At 36.5% G+C, this 18,904-nt stretch overlaps 1 protein-coding gene across 1 annotated transcript in view; it reads left to right on the plus strand.

Annotated features, from left to right (window-relative positions):
- VWF (von Willebrand factor) overlaps positions 1-18,904 on the plus strand; it is a 138,305-nt gene that overhangs the window by 70,493 nt on the left and 48,908 nt on the right. The window contains exons 28-33 of the mRNA XM_062593145.1: positions 521-1,860; positions 2,510-2,629; positions 4,685-4,828; positions 11,613-11,756; positions 12,778-12,942; positions 15,370-15,413. Coding sequence (XP_062449129.1) covers positions 521-1,860; positions 2,510-2,629; positions 4,685-4,828; positions 11,613-11,756; positions 12,778-12,942; positions 15,370-15,413 — 1,957 coding nt within the window. The remainder of the gene's footprint in view (positions 1-520; positions 1,861-2,509; positions 2,630-4,684; positions 4,829-11,612; positions 11,757-12,777; positions 12,943-15,369; positions 15,414-18,904) is intronic.

The following is an 18,904-nucleotide window of genomic DNA, read 5'->3' on the forward strand; positions in this document are numbered from 1 at the left end:
TCATATCAGAGCTAAAAGCACCTTGCTGACATTGGGATTTTACTTTGTGTTAGCTAGCCCCAGTTTGTGGCAAACCATATCTGCCAGATAAGTTCACTAGTGGCTTATAGGTGACCATACTGCTCAAAATCAGTTGGTGATCATTTCCTGATAATTTCCAAGCACAGATTTTTCACATTACGCAAAAGGCAGCTGGGGAAAAAAAAACAAAAAACAACAACAACAAAAAACTTCCTGACAAACACACAATACTTTTTCATATGTCTTCTTCATCAGAACAAGCAAACATAAACAGTTCCTTCTCTGCGTGAATGCTACAGGATTTGGCTCTACAATACCTTATAGAGATATTGTAGAGGGTAAAAGGGGAGGAGGAAGAAACACTATTGTTTGTTATGTTTTAGGTTTGTTTTGTTTCTGAGGTGTTTAACCTATTCTGTAGCAACATCTTTTTATTAGATGTGAGTGATGTGTTATTATGAGCATGGATTTTTACGCTTAAATTTGGTGATTCTTGCAGTCTGTGTGAAGGGAAGAATTTAACCTGTATAGCTTGCGAAACAGTGGAAGAACTCTTAATACCAACAACATCTGCTCCAGAGGAGGACATAGAACGGGCACCCAGTGAATACTCATGCAGCAAGATGATGGACTTGGCCTTTCTAATGGATGGCTCTAATAAACTGTCAGAGGAGGACTTTGAACAGCTGAAGACATTCATAACTAGCATGATGAAGGAACTCCACATCTCCCAGAAGAGAATCCGAGTGTCAATTCTGGTGTATAGGGCTGGCCCCACCATCTATCTTGGCCTTAAAGATATCAAAACACAGTCCCAGATGAGAAAAATTGTCCAAAACATAAAGTACACAGGTGATGAAGTAGCATCTGCAGCTGAAGTCCTTAAATATATTGTGTTCCATGTGTTTGGGAAAGCTGAAAGGACCAATGCTGCCAGAATTGCTGTGCTATTTATAGCAAGCAAGTCTCCTGGAAAACTCCGCAGCATCCTCACAGCTTTAAAGAATAAAAAAATCATAGTAATACCTGTAGGCATTGGTCCTCATGTTAACGTAGAGCAAATCAAGTTCATTGAAAAGCAGTCACCAGATAACAGAGCTTTCCTGTTGAACAATGTGTTGGAGCTAATGGATAATAGGGATCTTCTCATTGATTATCTATGTGATCTTGGACCTGAAGAAAGTCCTCAGTTACAAGCAACATCCCCACCACCAATGTCCAATATCACATTTCCCCATGGGGGGCTCACATTACCACTGCCCTTTTCAGAAAAAGCCACCCCTAAAAGGCTGGATGTTGCTTTTATTTTTGAAGGATCTGAAAATGTAGGGGAGAAAAATTTTAATATCACCAAGAAGTTCCTTGAACAAGTAATCTCAGGAATGAATGTAGGAACAGAAGATATTCATGTTACAGTCATGCAGTATTCAGACACTGTCACTTTGGAGTATTCCTTTAAGGAAATACAGTCAAAGGAAAATATTATTGAGAAGGTGAGGAATATACCATACCAAGGAGGGAAGGCTACCAACACTGGGAATGCCCTCAATTATATTTCCAAACACACATTTACACCAGCGAATGGGGTTAGGCAGGACGTGCCTCATTTAGTATATATGGTGTCTTCCAATCCTTCCACTGATGTTATCAAACAACCTCCAAAAGGCATAAATGTTATCCCCATAGGCATAACCCCCAATGCAGATATCCAAGAGCTCAGAAGAATCAGCCAGCCTAACAGTCCAATAGTCTTGAATAGTTACACCACACTTATTGAAGAAGCACCTGAATTAGTGCTGCAGTCATGCTGCTCTCATAAACTTTGGACAGAAGTTCCAGGTAAAGTTGGATATATTTTCTATGCAATTTTCTCTTTCATCTCCACTTTTCAGTTCCTCCCTCAAACCACTGAAATCTGAAAAGGATTCCCATATCTTATTTGATAGTTTGTAGTCCAAATCTGAAGGAAAGATCACTTATACTCTATCGGATACTGAGGATGCTGACTCAAGATTAGCAGCACTGGGCACAGACCCACAGCCGATGTTCTGTAGGCGTTTGTTGGCATTACCTGACATCTGCTTTGAAACTCACATTAATGTACAATAGCTTCCAGGTAGGATGGAGAGGACAGAAGAAAAAAAATCTCATCTGCCTGTGCCAAGCAAGTTAAAATTAAACTCCCTCTTCCTTAGATTTCACTGTTTTTCTGTTCCCCTGAGACTAGAATAGCAAAAAAAGCAGGAATTCAAATACTCTTGTATTCTACTGAATATAAATCTCAAGGCTCTCATAAAGGGGTATTACTTTATGTTTTAACTGGTCATTATCCTGCTTTGTTTTCCCAAAATGCAGGTATTCCTGTCCTTTCTGCTCCTACCAGTTCATTAGCAGATGCTAATTTCAGTTTTCATGTATAATGATAAATAGCTTTCTCTCTCTCTCTCTCCCTCCTCTCTTTTTCATTTTTCTTCCCCCCCCACCTCAGAGTTGTGCAACAAACCAATGGATGTTATGTTTCTTCTGGATGGAAGTTCCAGTATTGGAGCATCAGAGTTTGAGGAAATTAAAAACTTCATACGGGCATTCATTGAAAGTGCTGAGATCAGTATGTATTTCTCTTCTAACTCAAACACATAAAGAATTTATATATATATTTTAAATACAAAACAAAACAACATTTCACTACAGTTTTTATTTTTATCTTTAAATTACCCATTTACAGTCTAACTGCACATAAGATTTTTATGTTTATATCGGGGAGTCAAGTTATTCAAGTCAGACTTGGGTCAGTTTCTTCCCTAACCAAAGATGTACTGGTTCAGATCAAAGAAGATATAATACTTGATTTAGTGAATTGTCTGATGAGGAGTAGGCAGGACAGCAGCTCTGTATTGGACACATGAAGTGCCAGTGCCAAACAGGTTTCTGCCAAGGAATGGAATTTTTTAGCTGAACTGTTTTTCTATGCCAGAAAAGCAAAATTACGTGTTTTACTTCAGTTCTGGGTTATGTTCAAAAGATTTTAAAATAATAGTTTGATCCAACTACAAGGTTTTACTCTTTGGAATGGGGATTTCTGATTCTGGTGAACCTTTTTGGCTAACTGAAGGCAATATGTTAGCCTTCTAAGATTTATTGCCTGACCCATGTTGGGTGCGAGACACTTTTTGGAAGTGCCAGAGCCACTAAACATGCTGAGTATGTACTGATGGGATGCACACCTCTGATTTGGTTGTTCAGCACAGGTATTTTCAGTGCAGCACTTCTGCAGGATACCACCTGTGCTGCACATGGATGGAGGAACCATAAGGCATATGTAGTAAATTAGGACATTGTGTGCCCTGGCATCAAGTAGAGCAATGTGGCAGGGGAAGCACAGGAGCACAGGATCCTCCATTTGCCCAGCAGAACTTGCTTTAACAAACCTGGACTTCTGATCAGAATTGTTTTTTGCCTTTTCAGTCCAGCATTAAACCATTCTGTGGTTCTCATGGAGCTGTTGCTGCTGGTTTTATGCCACTGAGTGTTGATGTGCTTGTATCATACCAGTGCTCTCAAAACAGATGACTGCCAGCACATGTATCAGTTGGAAAGCTCTCATGGAAGATGAATGTAGCATTTCTGTATGTCCAGAATAGCTTATTTTGGTTGGAGACCATACATGAAAACTGTGCAAATGTTACATCATTAACATGTTGCGTCATTAACAATAGAAAAATAATAATGAAGCCATGAAGTGAGTTTTCACTAGAGTTTTTGAGAGAACTGTAAACAAATTGTAAAGTGTAATGAGTACACTATACGCATATTGATCAGCTTAGGCCTGCTATGATTGATTGGGTGTATGAAGTCACATTTAATTTTACTTCATTTATAAATGTTTTACAAAGCATTGATTTTTTTAAAAAAGAGAATACGTTATATACACATTAGATATATCTTCAGTATATGGTAGAGGTCATTCTAAGACCGTTAAGAGAGGTACAGTTGATCTTTCTAAACAATGTATTGCCCAACTGAGTTCTACACCAGGCTGACATTTATTAAATATTTATATCAACCCTCTATTAATTGTCTTATTCATATTTCTTAAATAATGCATAAACAAAACTAGGGCATCAGAGAATAGCAGACCTTGGAGGTTCTCTTCATGGACTTTATAGACCATGTTATATGGGTACACTGTCCCATGCTGTGTCCTGACCAATGTGACTCAAGTAATGTGTGACAGAAGAAAATCTACAAGAGATAAAGTCATCTGGGAAACCTAACCCATGCAGACAAATGGGAGATCAAAATAAAAATCTTGCAAAACAATACACACATAAGAAAGTTATATTTAGACAGTTTTAAAATATAACAGAAATGACATTTGGGAATCAGTAAAATAAAATTCTCCAGTTATGGTTGAATTGAGATAAAATACTGCATACTGATTCCTGACAGAAAAGCAACTATTTTTAGCAATACTTGCCTTTTTTTTCCCCCCATGATACTTCAGTTTTAATCTTCTGATTGAAAATGCAGCCTTCACACGCTGCTGGAAAATCTCTGTCTAGCTGTGTTTAATGTAAAATGCAACTGTAGCGTTCTCTTTGGATTTATTCTTATGCATTCTTATGCATTGCTTAAAATTTTTGTTTTCTGCTTTCTGCTTCAGGCAATACTTCAATTCATGTATCAGTTCTCCAGTATGCCAGGGAAAATACTCTAGAAATTTCATGGAATATGCCTCAAGACACTGAGAAACTTGTAGAGATGGTGCACTCAATTCAACAGAGAGAGCAAGGTCCTACTAAACTGGGTAAGTGATTTTGTGGATGTTGATGTTTAAACAAGAGGGAGAAAAAAGTAATACTAAATATAGCCTGGCCCCAACCACTAGTTTATACCTGTGCTATTGTGTTAGTGTCCTGTACTAGGACTATTAGTCTTTTCAGTTCACTGTGTAGTCTTTACTGTATAGTTTGCCAGTAAATACATATGTATTTATTTATTGGTAAAGCGGTTCCATTTTCTCTATTAAAATGTATCTGTAGGCTACAGGAATCAGTTTACCATACTGTGTTTTGGAAATAAGAAGACCAGTTTCTTTTTAGCCTGGAAGTAATTCTCAGGATTTGCATTCATTCTCTTTCAGACAAGCAAAGGATAATTAAAATGTAAAGTCTTTGATCATTAACCTTTCAGCATCAAACAGTTCATTAGCTGACTTCATGAGCTGCTGTGTCCAGATGTTTGTTCCTCCATGATGAGCCAGGGTAACTGATGTGGTTGAAAAATTACTTAGCAAAATAGTAGTTGTTTTCTGGGTGATTGAATTCCCTCACCCAAATTGCCATGGTGGTCCCATTACCCCTTGAGCTGGCACAAAGCCAGGGATAGTGCCAGGGTGGTGTGTGACTAGGTTGACATCTCGGCTGAAGAGTTTCTAGTGAAACATCGTAATCTGTTCCAGAAAACTGCATCCTTAACAACATGTCCACTTGAATTTTCAAGTGTTAAAGCATAGATTTCGCAGTTGGTTTGTGGAAGTTCAGTACATATATGTATCAGTTATAGGGTTCAGCAAAAAGTGATTTTACTACAGCATATCTGATCTTTCATCAGATACCCTGAGAATTTTGTTCTTCTGGACTGGAATCACATTTGCTCTGGCAGCAGTGCAGCATTAGGGTCCTATAAGAGCTGAAGAGTATACAGATTTTTAGGGTCTTTGGCCTACTTCAGATTGTAAAGAGTTATTGGTATAGAGAAGTGAGAAATAAAACCTGACTTTCATAGTTCGCAGGAGGATTAACCATGATTGCTTTCTCAGCTTGGAGAAATAAAAATACCAGATGGCTGATGAGACTTCTATAGGCTCATTGTGGGATAAATTGTTACATACAAATAGATAAGTTTCATGAAGTCTTCTATGTAACGTGTATAGTAAGCCACACTGAACTTCAGGATAAACAGAGAAAACATGGCCCTTGGGAAATGAAAGGAGAAAGACAGCCACATGACATACTTGTTAGTGATTTGTTTATGTCTCATTGGAAAATGCTTAGAGACTGTGATGAGAAATGTGACATAACAAACCAAAATGGAATAGAACAGAAATAGTTCCTCCTAATGAAGTAATGAAAATAAGTTACTGTGATCTTGTCCTACAGCTTGTAACAAGTGTGAACTAGGCTGGCTAAATTGGAGACATGATGTCCATGGGAAATGCATGGCCATTTGTTTCACATTCTCTTTGCACAGGCCTCTGGAAACATAGGCTGGTTTAAAAGTTCAGATGGCTCAGTCTGGATGTTGTAGTTTCCAAGGTAGCTTTGGAAATCTCTTTTCTAATTTATCCTGTACATGACTCAGATTTACCCATCAAAACAATGTCATTACCATCAAACCAGCACTGTTTCTTCTCATTGTGCTGGCCTTCCTGTGGTAGAAACATGATTCTGTGTAACCCTTGTGCAATCTTTGCTGATTTAAGTATCCTATTTCAGTCAATAAAGTTATATATGCACAAAACAATTGTAGACTTAGGCCCTTTGACTGAGTTACCCTTTTAAAAAATCACTGCTTACTTACAGTTTACTTGTTTTACTTGTAAAAACAAGTTTACTTGTTTCATACGGCACTTGCCTGCACTTGTTTGCTTGAGCTCTGTGCACAGTGAGACAGTCAGTACATGAGCAATACTGTACCTATTATGTGCTCTGTAATAGTTACTCCACCTGCAAAAGCAGATGGGAAGATATATATTAGATCTGCACAACTCTAGGAACAGAAATATGCCATAGGCCGATGAGACTACTTGCTGAGCTCCTTTAAGAAGGATCCTAGTTGCTGATACAGCAGAGACACTTACATAAAGGGAAGGTCTCTTTATAGCACTACATGTACTTATCTTTAGAATGCGACTGTTGGCTTCACTTAAAGATACTGAAACTCCAGGAGAAAGATGCATTTTTATTAGTAAGAAGTAATGAAAAACTGCAGAGCCTTCAAGGGCATAGACAGAACAAAACCCAGCAGCCTATACCACAAAGCTTTTCCATACTTGAGTAGTAAGATCATATCATTCAAATTTTGGCTCATATAATCTATTAGGAAGAAGCTCTGGGGATATTTAGCCATAATAAAGTTCTGTGCAAGTTCACCTAAGAAATAACTGAAAATACCAAACAAACAAATCGAAGACAAGAATTAACTATAATCTTCCATTCAAATAAAAGGAATGAACTATTGAAAAAAACTGAGACTCACAGAAACATAGACTCTGTTCAATATTCATTGGTGTTCAAGAGCATCATAGGGAGCACAATTAGCAGTCTCTACAGTAAATGCTGCTTAGACTTTATAAAACCATGATTTAAATTATATCTTTTCTAAATGTCTTTTAGTCTGATTTTTCCTTGACAGAGGGCTGTTTCAAAATTTGGAGGAAGTTTAATCTATGTGGTTCAACTGCTATAAAAGCAAAGTTAGGGAAAGATACTTATTCCCTTGTGTTTAGGAAAGAAATCTTAGAAATATTTTTTGCTGAAAATTCTATAGCTATTAACCTATTTGAATAGTAGCATTCTGCTTTGCCTATCATGATTAAGCCATTGTAAGTGATTCCTTTTAAAAATCACCTTATCATTTAGGAGGTAAAAGCCCACTATAGCAACATTTTGTGATTCAGATGTCTGCCCTAAATGATATGGTCTGTACAGAATTGCTTTTCAAAGTCTGTCCACCACCCTAAGGCCACGTTTTCACCAACAGCTGCCCTGATCTAATGGCTTGCATCCACTGAATGACAAAAGTCTTGTTCATTTGCTCCCTCTCTGCTGCTTCTGACGTTGTGGTGTCAGCTCCTTTCTGGGTACTTATAGATTGGATATTTACTAGACTTTCCACTGAGCTATTGTAAGTCATTCTCCTAGCAGGTTTTTGTTTCTGGATCTTCTTCTTCTTCTTCTTCTTTTTTTTTTTTTTTTTTTTTTTTTTTGAGTTCATTTCTTACAAGGCTTATCAGTTGCAATCTGTCCTGAGGGGCATCATCTACTTTTGGAATATTTCCTCAATATCTATTTTGTTTTAAAAATAATTATCTGCTAAATTCAGTAAAAATAATTCAATGTCTATTCAAAACCCCAAATTAACATATAAAGACTAATTTCAGGGTTATCGTCATTCGGAATTATTCCTGCTTAGACAAGTTCTTAGTTGAATACATGTGATCTGGACTGTCTGTAAGCTTCCTACCCACTGACTTTTTCTATACCTTTTCAAGTACTAAGGAGATAGTCGTTTTTCTTCTTTCCCTGGCAGCTTTCAGTAGATGTGGGTGATTAAGACCCAGCAAGTACTTTGCCTATTAGGTTGAGTTGTTGCAGAACTGTTAATGAAACCATTGAGGCCATTTAAGACAATGCGCAAGATCGCTGCAGGGACCTTCACCTAGCTTGATTCCTCTCTCCTTCACAACTCCACAGAACTTCACATAGATTTTACATCTTTTATCACTTACATAATTTCAGACAAAATTAAAGAAAATAATTGCAAGAATGGTCTTGTATTGTTACAAAGTTCCTTTAAGCAATTTCTGCTTTTCCTGAGGTACCTGCTAAGCTACTAAATATCTATCTGTTGGCTTATTTTCCCCTAGAGAGTCTTTTTACAATGAATCTCATTTTTTCTTTCCTTGAATGTATTTCCAAAATTTCTAGGGCACTTTGTGATCTTTCAGTTCATTCCATGATGTTCACAATTACTCTCAATCTAATATCTGTAATTCAGATTTTCGTGCGTTTTTACATACTTTTCTTCCTTTATCCAATCATGAATGAAATTATTCAATAAGATAGAATCTAGATGATTTCCTTGTAGATTCACATTAAACCCTAGCCCTACTCAACATATTGTCTTTTAGCTTTAAAAATTGTAAGTCCATCTAATCAACCTTCAGTTCATTCAGGAACTTCTATGTAAGATGTTATGAACTACTACCACAGAATTTGAGTCTGGCTTGAATGTATATCAAATGTTGTCATCCTCCCCTCCCCCCAAAATTCAACTACTTAGCTGTTATTGAATCTTCTTGTTCAAGACAACCAGAAAAAGGTTCTTTGAAAGACTTTTATGAGTGTCAGAAGTTAGCCACCAATTGTTCATAATCTCAGATGAGAGGAGAAGATTATGCAGGGATGCCATCACTTTCTGCATTGACAAATTATCTCTTTCTTTGTAGGGTATCTTTGTTGCTTTTGCTTTAATGATTATTCCTTATATGACTTTTGTTTTGTACTCTGGTGTATTCAAGAGTGTGTCAATTATTAGTACTGAAAGATGGGGAGAAGGGGCTGTACCGTGGTGGTAGCCCTTGGAATGACCAACCCGCTTTTTCCAAAGTGATCCGTGTAGATTTTTTTTTTTTTCATTTTTTCCCTGGATGTGCCAAATGACTAGCAGTCAGATCCTACATGCTTAGTAGAACGACTCCTGCTAAGGTGTACCTATCAGGTGGGCAACAGTGTTGGCTAAAGAGAACCAGAGGGAACATCCCACTGATGCACACCATTCATTTTGGCAGACACTTACTGTGGTCCTACTTGTATTAACACAAACAGAAACACATTTGCAGTGTGTGTAGATGTGCCTGAGCAAGCTTTAGTGGTGCCAGTAGCAACAGAAGCCCAGATGTTTTCTACTGAAGGAATGCATAAGACAAGATGGGCTTATAAACGCTGCCCTGAAGCCTGTGTGGCTCAGATTTGATAATTTAAAACTAGTTTAGTTAAGTCCAAAATGCTGTTATGCACTCTTCTGTCAATCTTAATATAGCCTTGACTTGAGCCTTGTGTTTTGTGACAGTTATTTGAATAAAAACTTTAAGATGTCTTTTCTTGGCATGAAAATGGTGACTTACTGCTATGTTACAATCCACTAGCAAGAGAATGTTCAAACGCTGTCAGTGGACCAGGTTAGTTTATTCGTAGTAAATATTCTTTTTTACAGTCTGAGTGGTTTGTTATTTAGAAACAAACAGTTGAGGAGTGACAGCTTCCAACTCGAGATGGTAACTTTCTGAATCTCTCTATCAGGGCTACAAATGTTCATTTGATCATATCTTCAGACACTTGACTCTTTTCTTTAGAAGTGGTTCCAAATTAAGGGGAGAAACCCAAAGAGTTTTTAGTACACTGAAACAAAATTTCCATGCATTAAACCGATATTATTTGGAAAAATTATATGATCATCTCTAGACAGGACATTTCCAGTGGAGGTAGCTGTACTAGGTAGATGGAGGCTTATAGGAAGGGAAGCCAGTAGAAATTGTATTCTAAACAGTGTTCTTCTGACTGGTAAATTCTTCAAGGTCTAATTTCTTTGGCTAAATCTTTGCAGAATATTCAGCTGCTGCTGCTAGGCTGTCAATAATTAATATACCAAGTGAACTTTCTAGGGGTGGCCTCTGCTTGAAGTAGCTGGGGAAAAGGAGCTTTGCTTCCGCTAGTGAAAAGCAGTGGGTGGCATGATGGAAGAGGACATGGAGTGCAAAGTGTTTAAATCTGCAAAGCTATTCTAGTGGTTTGCTGGTGAATTATCTACAATGGAACTTCTACTATTTTACAAATGTGTTTGTTATTCAAAAATTTTCAGTGAATTTCTTATACAAACATATTCCTGCTGAGCAGTTCTTGCAGATTACTCAGAGGAACTATTCTTTCAGATATTTATTATTTGCAGTCCACTGTTTGCCCTAAAAATCACATTAGTCACACAGTATCATTTCTACTTCCCGAGCTGATAACTTTCAAGCCCAAAGGACCATTTAAGAAAGCTATGTGTGATCATTGCCTATATAAATATTTATGCAAAAACATATCTAAGCACAGTTACTTACAACATGCTCTCTTGCTGAGGTCATTATTTTGAACAAAAATTTGCCTGAGTGTTCACAGATGTAAAATAAAAGAGCAACAGTACCCATTTAAACCAGTTTATGATTTAAGGTATTTTTTTAAAAAAATATTGATTACCCAGTTATAATATCTGTTAGTCTGACACATCAAGATTTCAGAGGGATTGCTGGTGGTGGGCATACATAGCAGAGGTTTACCAAATTAGGAAAGGACTAGATCTCTCGGAATTGAACAATTTACATGTACTATTGAATGTGTTTTAAGTGGTAGAGCATTTGGTAACTAGAGTTAGCCACTGGGTGTCACTGTTGTTCTGCAAGTGAGAAATAAGCATGTTGTTGAGACTGTACATTTTTCCTTTTGTGTAATGCGGTAGTAATACTTCTGGAAAAGGTAATCTCTAAAGCAGGAAATATGAAGTTATACACATCATTTTAAAAAGGTAGTAAAATTTCCATTGTTTCTGAGGAAGATCCTCCTGGGTTGGGCGGTATTAATAGCACTGGTAGGTCCTTAATAGCTGAGATCCCTTATGTGACAGCAGTAAACCAGACATTAGAAGTTCTTTGAAAAGAAGTGTTTTCCTATACAGTATAACCTACCAATATAACATTAAATAAACTGTAATTTTACAGCCTTTTATTTATGTTCTATCATGTCTCTTCTCTTTTCATTCCTTCTCAGGAAAAGCCATCAATTTTGTAGTTCAGAATGCTATGTTGGGATCCCATGGAGGGCGACCCAATGCATCGAAGGTAGCAATAATCATCATATCAGAGAAATCAGAAGACTCTGTGGAGACTGCAGCACTTTCTGCAAGAATAAACAGTAAATCTCATTTCAATGTTACTATTTATACCCATAGTTGTTTTCAAAATAGTGCATTAGGACAGAGGGTGTAAAATAAACATATCGGTATGTTCAGATGAGTTCACTGCTATTGCCTGAGTGTGTAATGATAATGGTAAGGAATGGTAATGGTAAGAAATAGACCTGAACAAAACCTGGCTGATGAGGATGCCTCTGAATTATAGGCAAGTTCAGGACCAACATGTAGATTAAGTTGAACAGCTTCCATAGGATTCACAAATCTGTAGTATCTCATATTTCCAGCCCCAATGGATAGACAAGGGTGACAGAAATGAGATTTAATGTTATAATGATTTAATAATTAATGTTATAAATGCAACAGTATTGCAGAATGGCAAATTTTAAAAGATTCATAAGTACAGTGAGAAGGTGTTGCTCCAATTCAGCACTGACATATTCAGGAATATACTTCTGGTGTCAGTGTACACTGCATGATGTTTTTGTATATTTTCTGGCTGTAGTCTCCTCACCTCTTGGTTTTTCGTATCCCTAATTCCTGTATTCAACTTCAGAACAGAGGCTTCCTTTGTAGATTGCTTTGGGAGCTATTGAATAAAGCATGGCCTAAGCAGTAAAAGATATTTTTAAATTAAATGGTTTGAAAATAATCCAGTTATCATATATGTGAAAAAAGAAAACAAGTTGAGATGTTTCACTACATTTAAAAAACAAATTGATGCTTTTGTCATTAAGCATCCTGATACTATTTGTTGACCTTGTATGATCTTATCATGCTTGGGACTGATAGAGTTCATCTTAATTAATACTGTGATTAGAACATAGTCATTTCTGCCTTGAGTTAGCCTTAGCCTGCAGGGATGGAGTAATGCAAATAATGCACGAAAATTGAATTTGGAAAGAAATATTTTCCAGTTCTGTTTTAAGCTGGAAAAACCACCACCAACAACAAAAACAAGCAGGAAGGCTCTCCTTCTCCTGTCCATTATCAGTTTAAAGTCCTTTTTTCCTCTTTTTCTAGGAGTGTCCTTGTTTCCTATTGGAGTTGGGAACAGATATGATGAAGAACAACTCAGGACTTTGACTGGGCCATCTGCTGCTAACAGAATCATGAAACTTCAAAATTTTGAAGACTTGACCAATATGATCACACTGGATGGTGAATTTATCAACAAACTGTGCATGGGTAAGTCCAGCATAGTTGTACCTTCATAACTTAAGTCAAAATAAAAATCAAAATGCAAATGTAGTCAATAGAGGGCAATACACTGGAATATTTATTCCTCTGTTGATTAACCTAACTTTTACTTAATTTCAAACAACAGTCTAATGATTTTGCATATGTTGAGAATTCAGCCCAATTAGAGACAGTGTTTCACTGACAGTTGTCATGAATTCTAATCCAGACCACTGCCAGCACTTGCATATAAAACTGAACTTGAGCCTTTTCAGCATGTAGCTAACAGCTATTCAAATAGACCAGCTTTCATCAGGATTTTAAAAATGCTTAGATCTACAGTTTCAAGAGATACCATCTAATTATTAATCAAGGCTAATCAGTAGGTGGAGGACACCGGCAAAGCTCAAACTGTCATGAACAAACAGGGGCATGCTATAAGATGTAAAATGTTACCTATGAGCAAAGATTTCAAATTGCATATTTTCCTGCATAGATCTATGCGTGATTATGTGTATGTCTGTAAAGAATTCAGCCAAGTGGTAAGGAAACAAAGAATAACAAAGAATTAATTGTTTCCAGGAAACTGAATACCATGGCCAGGGGTGTGTGTGGAAATCTGTGTAAAACATTTTAAATGTTCATTCATTTGTATGCAACACTGCCTACTATCTAAGGAAACTCACTTCAAACCAGTATTTTACTTCTGTTGCTTCCTTGGTCTGTGTGTTTATAAGTGTTTATTCCAGATGTTTTTGTTATTTCTATTACAACAGCCTCTATAAGTCTTTTCTGCAAACCATTATCTCATTGCGTTAGTCATTGCACAGGTTTTTATCAGTTTGCTAGTGCTCAGTTACATCCTTTTTAAAATAAGTGTCATTTTTTTGTGGAGCAAAGTACCACTAAGAGTGAGGAAGTTACAGAGAGTGCACAATCCAGCTTAGAGATATCCGATCAGTCTCCACTGGGATCACTTCTGGCATTTGAAAATCTCTCCAGAGCTTCGAACAGCTGGCATTCTCTAGAATTAAACAGCTGCCACTTTCTTTCTTAAAAATAAGCCTTTAAAGGTACATTTCCTCTCCTCACACTGTAAAATATTTGATTTTCTTGCCCTAAATTACACTGATCTAAGATATAGGATAGAGAGCAGGAATTTGAAACCAGTGACTAGTTTCTTATTGCAATCTGTGCTATAACCCATTGCTACTAGAAGTGGAAGCTGTATATTCATATCCAGCTTTTCCAATAGAACAAATTGTATGCTCAAAAAGATGAATGATAATTGTCTTATATAAGACACCTAAACCTGAAAAATTTCTCTCTCCCTTTTGCTAATGATAAACTCTGATATTAGATTTTAAAGCCATGCTTATGCTTTGGACTGGGAAACTATCTTGCGTTTTTCATTTTTTTGTTATTTTTGGTTTAAGTTTCTTGCAATCCGTAAAGTATAATTTCCCCCTCCAGACTCATTTAGTTCGATTTGTTGTATGAAGAGAGTCTAACTTTATAGATGGAAGTGTACCAAAAATAATACTATTTAAAAGGTTTAAAAGATTTCCTAAATGCTTTCAAAATACATTACTTATCCTAGAAAAAGCTAAGGATACAGGGAATATATGCTAGAACAGTTTAGTATTGTGTAAAGGATTTGCTACTCAGTGTTTCAATTTCTTAGACACGGGCTAATCAAATTGTCATACCATACGACTTAAATGAAATGACTTTCCTTATATATTTAGGTGTGTTATGAGAGCACGTAGACATAGAAACTGTGATTTAATGGTACCCTGTGAATATCTAACTGATTATATCAACAACTGGCTATCATAGTAATGTCTGAATATACTGTACCTGAATTTAAACATTTTTATTGAGTATTCTTGTTGCAGCTATTGGTATCTTTAAAATCTGTCAGCAACTTAAGTATCTTGAGGTCACTAACTGTATCTATCTTTCTATCTATACTAAAAGTTTATATGTGCATAAATTCTTATCACTTATTAAATACGAAAAATATTCTTGATTTAGAACAAGATCCAGAAGCAGGGCTAGACCCTGCCTCAGAAAACGTGCATGCTAAGCCATGGTCTTCTATTAACTATCATCTAGGCAGAGCTGTATTCAATACAAAAACCACTGCAGACTCACAGCCTAGCTGGTACAATAGCTGTTGTTCACAGGGTATTTTGGGAGCAACATTGTTGTAAATGTCAGGTAATGCTAACAGTAACAAAGTTTATGTGCTCTTTGGGTTACTCTTGTACACTTTGGACAAATGCTAGTGGTCTTCAGGTAGGAATTTTCATAGTCTAACACAGGATGCTTCTTATAATCTAAGGCATATTTTTAAATAATATATCTGTATTTTAGTGACTTAAAAGCCTGGATAATGGAGTGGGGTAGCCAAAAGCTGTCTTTCTCTTTCAGACCCTGTCAGAGAATGTATAGACGAGGATGGGAACATAAAGAAAGTAAGTGTATTTCCTGTGTCCACCATCTGGCTTTCACGTTACAAACATATATATATATGTATATGTATATATATATATATATATATATATATAGAAATTAAAGCTCTTAGTGTTTGTTTGCAGAAAAGCATTTACAAGTCCTGAGAAAACGCTCAGAAATGTTAGTAAGCTTGCCTGATCTCTCAAAAGTAATCCACTCTGAGAAAGGAGTGATACAGATGTTATAAATGGTTCAGGTCCATCAATACCAGGTGAAATGCCGCAGTTTTTGATTTTTTTACACATTTTCTAGCAAGAGTCAGGTCCTAGGATTTATCTTGAATTTTAAATACATTAAAGATATTACTTTCACTTTTCCCTTGAGAAACTACAACTCTAAGAGAGGATGCAGCTAACAAGAAAATACTGATGAATTAGCTGGACAAAGGAAAATTTATATATTTCTAGCAAAGTTTGTCCTATAAGGTTGACCTTGGCTGGCCAGGCAAATAACATAGGAGTTAAACTTCAGCTAGACCAGACATGAAGTATGACCTTGTAGCTTTGAGGTTGCCAACCTAATTAAGAAAAAAACAAAAATCAAATTTGAAAAACCTCAACACTTCTGTTCTTAATAATAATAAAAAAAAATCTACTAATACAAATGAAATTCCAAATTCATGTTATTCATTTGAATTGCATGTGTCCATACCTCTGGGTTTCTAGGAACAGACACAGGTACATGTAAGTAAGCGCTGGGAAGCCTAAATTTGAATTTCAAACATGAATCAAATTTCACTTTTTTGGTGATCAATTCAAGCATAATTTCTGTACTGGTTAAAATGCTTTTGGAAGAAGAGAGGCCAGGTCTCAATTCATATGAAAATGAACCATACTTTAAAATGGTTAGTGGTCTGTTGGGAGATTCTTTTGTTACTTCTTCTGTCAGCCAGAAAAAACAGGAGTTAGAAGACACTGCAAACATGGTAACACATGCCTTTTGGAGCAGACTGTTCAGTGTCTTGTGATGCCTACAGTACTAAGTAAAACTTTTCTGTCTTTAGTGCTAAATACCTGCACCTTTAATTTCTGTACTGACTCTTGGCTAATAATGTGCCATTATTAGCTTCTTGTCCTCTTGCATCATAGTCTACAAATCCACAGCAGTGAAGAATCAAGGTCCTTTCCTAATTCAGGAAACATAAACTGTTAGATCGGATCTATAATATTTTCTGGCGATACTCAGAGTTAGTGCAGGAGAGCCAGTTCTCCCAGCGGGCCTTCTGTCATGCACTTGGAAAATATGAGAAGTGATGTCTAGAGCTGTTGACCAGTTTTCAAGGAAATCAAAGTTTTCAGAATCAAAAATCTGAGTGTAAATATGATCTAATATCAGAAGTGGAGGATTCATTACATGTTTTTGTTATTGTATCCACTCTGGAAATGACTGTTGAAGGAAAATTCATGGTTAAGATCACTTTAAGTAGCACAGGGATAGAAGATTGAGTGTGCTAGGTCAGACCAAAACATCCATCCAACCCGCTGTATGAGGTGGCCAAAAATAGGAGTCACACAAGAATATAAGTAAGAACACTAGAACTTTCCTAGCCTTGAAAAATTTGTGGCTTTGGGAGTCCCTGCACCACAGGTGGTGTCTTCTTGTGTTTAACAGTTCTGGAGAATTTTCTTTTCCATGAATTTGTTCAGTCATCCTTTGAATCCATGCAAGTTTTTAGTTCCAGTGATGTCCTGTGGCAAGAAGTTCCTTAGCTCTCAATACATGTTGTGTAAAAGGGTATGTTTTCATGTGATTTGAATTTGCCGCATGCTAGAATATGTGAGTGAGTATGGTTAGTGAAGATTTTTTAACCAAGTTACTTCTTACCAGTAGTCTTGTTTCCATGCTTTTCTTCACCAGGCATAAAGGCTGAACAGATCACTTCATTATGAAGTGCTGCCATTATAAGATACCATTGAGTATGTACACTTTTGTCTGTCTTAGGCATTTCTAGTCTTTGTATGGAGGAAAAATCATGTTCGTAAACTAGCAGTTACAGTAACAGAACTTTTCTAGCATTGTTCAGCACCTGATTTAAAGAGAACAAACAATCAAACAAAATCATGACTAAGTTCAAGGCTGCCAGCTGACGAATTCAGTCAAGATGCAAGACTTTCTTTGCTGTGATTTGTGGTAACAGAAAGAGAGTATAAGTCCAGGTTGGCAGATGCAGCACTCCCTCAGAGAAGAAGTCTGACTCTTCTTCTGGTGTGCTGGCAGGCTCATCTGTTTCAGCTGACTTATCCGTTGCTATTTAAAAATCTCTCCCTTTTCTTTCTTTTCTGTCCTGTTTTCACTCCTAAGATTTCATATTGATTGATATTTACGCTTTCTTTGTCTTCAGAGTCCCTATGTTTTCCTCCTCTCTAGAATTCTTGACTTTGGCTATCTCAACTGACATTTTTGTTTTAATGTGTTGTACTTTATTTTTCTTGTCCAACTCTTAGATATTTTCCAGTGGATTTCCTATAAAGGAGTGAAATAAAAATAATTAAATATTTATGGCAACCAAAGTGCCCTTGGTCAGATTTGCACAGCTGTATATGTATCCTTCCAAGTGTTTCACTTTCAGTGCGTTGTAGATGAGAAAAGTATAATTAAAAAGATTAATTAATTATATTAAATTAATTATAATTTAAAAAATTAATTAATTAATTGTAATTTAAAAAATTCCAATTCTTATTATCTAAATATTCTTTCCCACACTTGAAGCTTCTCACATGACTTTTTCACCACTTCCCCTAGGTTCACAAGCCTGAAAAATATTAGGCCACTAAGTTCCCTCTTAAAGTCCCAAAACATACAAAGAATGCCCAGTAAATTTGCTCATATTTAATATATGGTTGCAAATTTAACAATTCTCTTTTAGAACTAATGGTATCTCTTAGTTCAGAGCTGCAGAACAATACTTTTACATCATTATTCTTTGTTTGCACCTAGTGTCAAGAATAGACCATGAATTATGCCGTGTCTGCCAACATATTTTGACACTTTGCTTGTCTCTTTTGTGGGAACTACAGATGAGCTGAAAGGGAGAGGTTGGGAAATGTCCTTCCCTCCCCATGCACTTCACTTCTGCATGTGAATATCAAAAACTGTCATCCAGTGCATAGAACCATTGTCTTCATTATTAATAGTGTTTCTGGCTTCACCTCTGTAGCTATGGGTCTGGAAAGGGCAATTTCCTGCATTTGGGAGTTGATGTTCTTGGCAGAATAGACTCAGAGATGAACGTTCCATTTGAAATGTACTGAGCCTATTTGTGAGTATTAGAGATCAGTGGGGTTGGGGGCAGAGAGCTCCACTCTTTTTCAGATATGAATACTGAGAAATTCCAGACTGTGACCAGATCTGTGATATGTAGTTTATAATCCTGGAGCTTTAAGACTTAGACTGATTGTCCTTTAGAAGACGAGAATGTATTTTACATTTTATTTTTAGTTTTATAAGAATA

This window comes from Rhea pennata, chromosome 1 (genome assembly GCF_028389875.1).
Source record: "Rhea pennata isolate bPtePen1 chromosome 1, bPtePen1.pri, whole genome shotgun sequence".
NCBI lineage: Eukaryota > Metazoa > Chordata > Aves > Rheiformes > Rheidae > Rhea > Rhea pennata.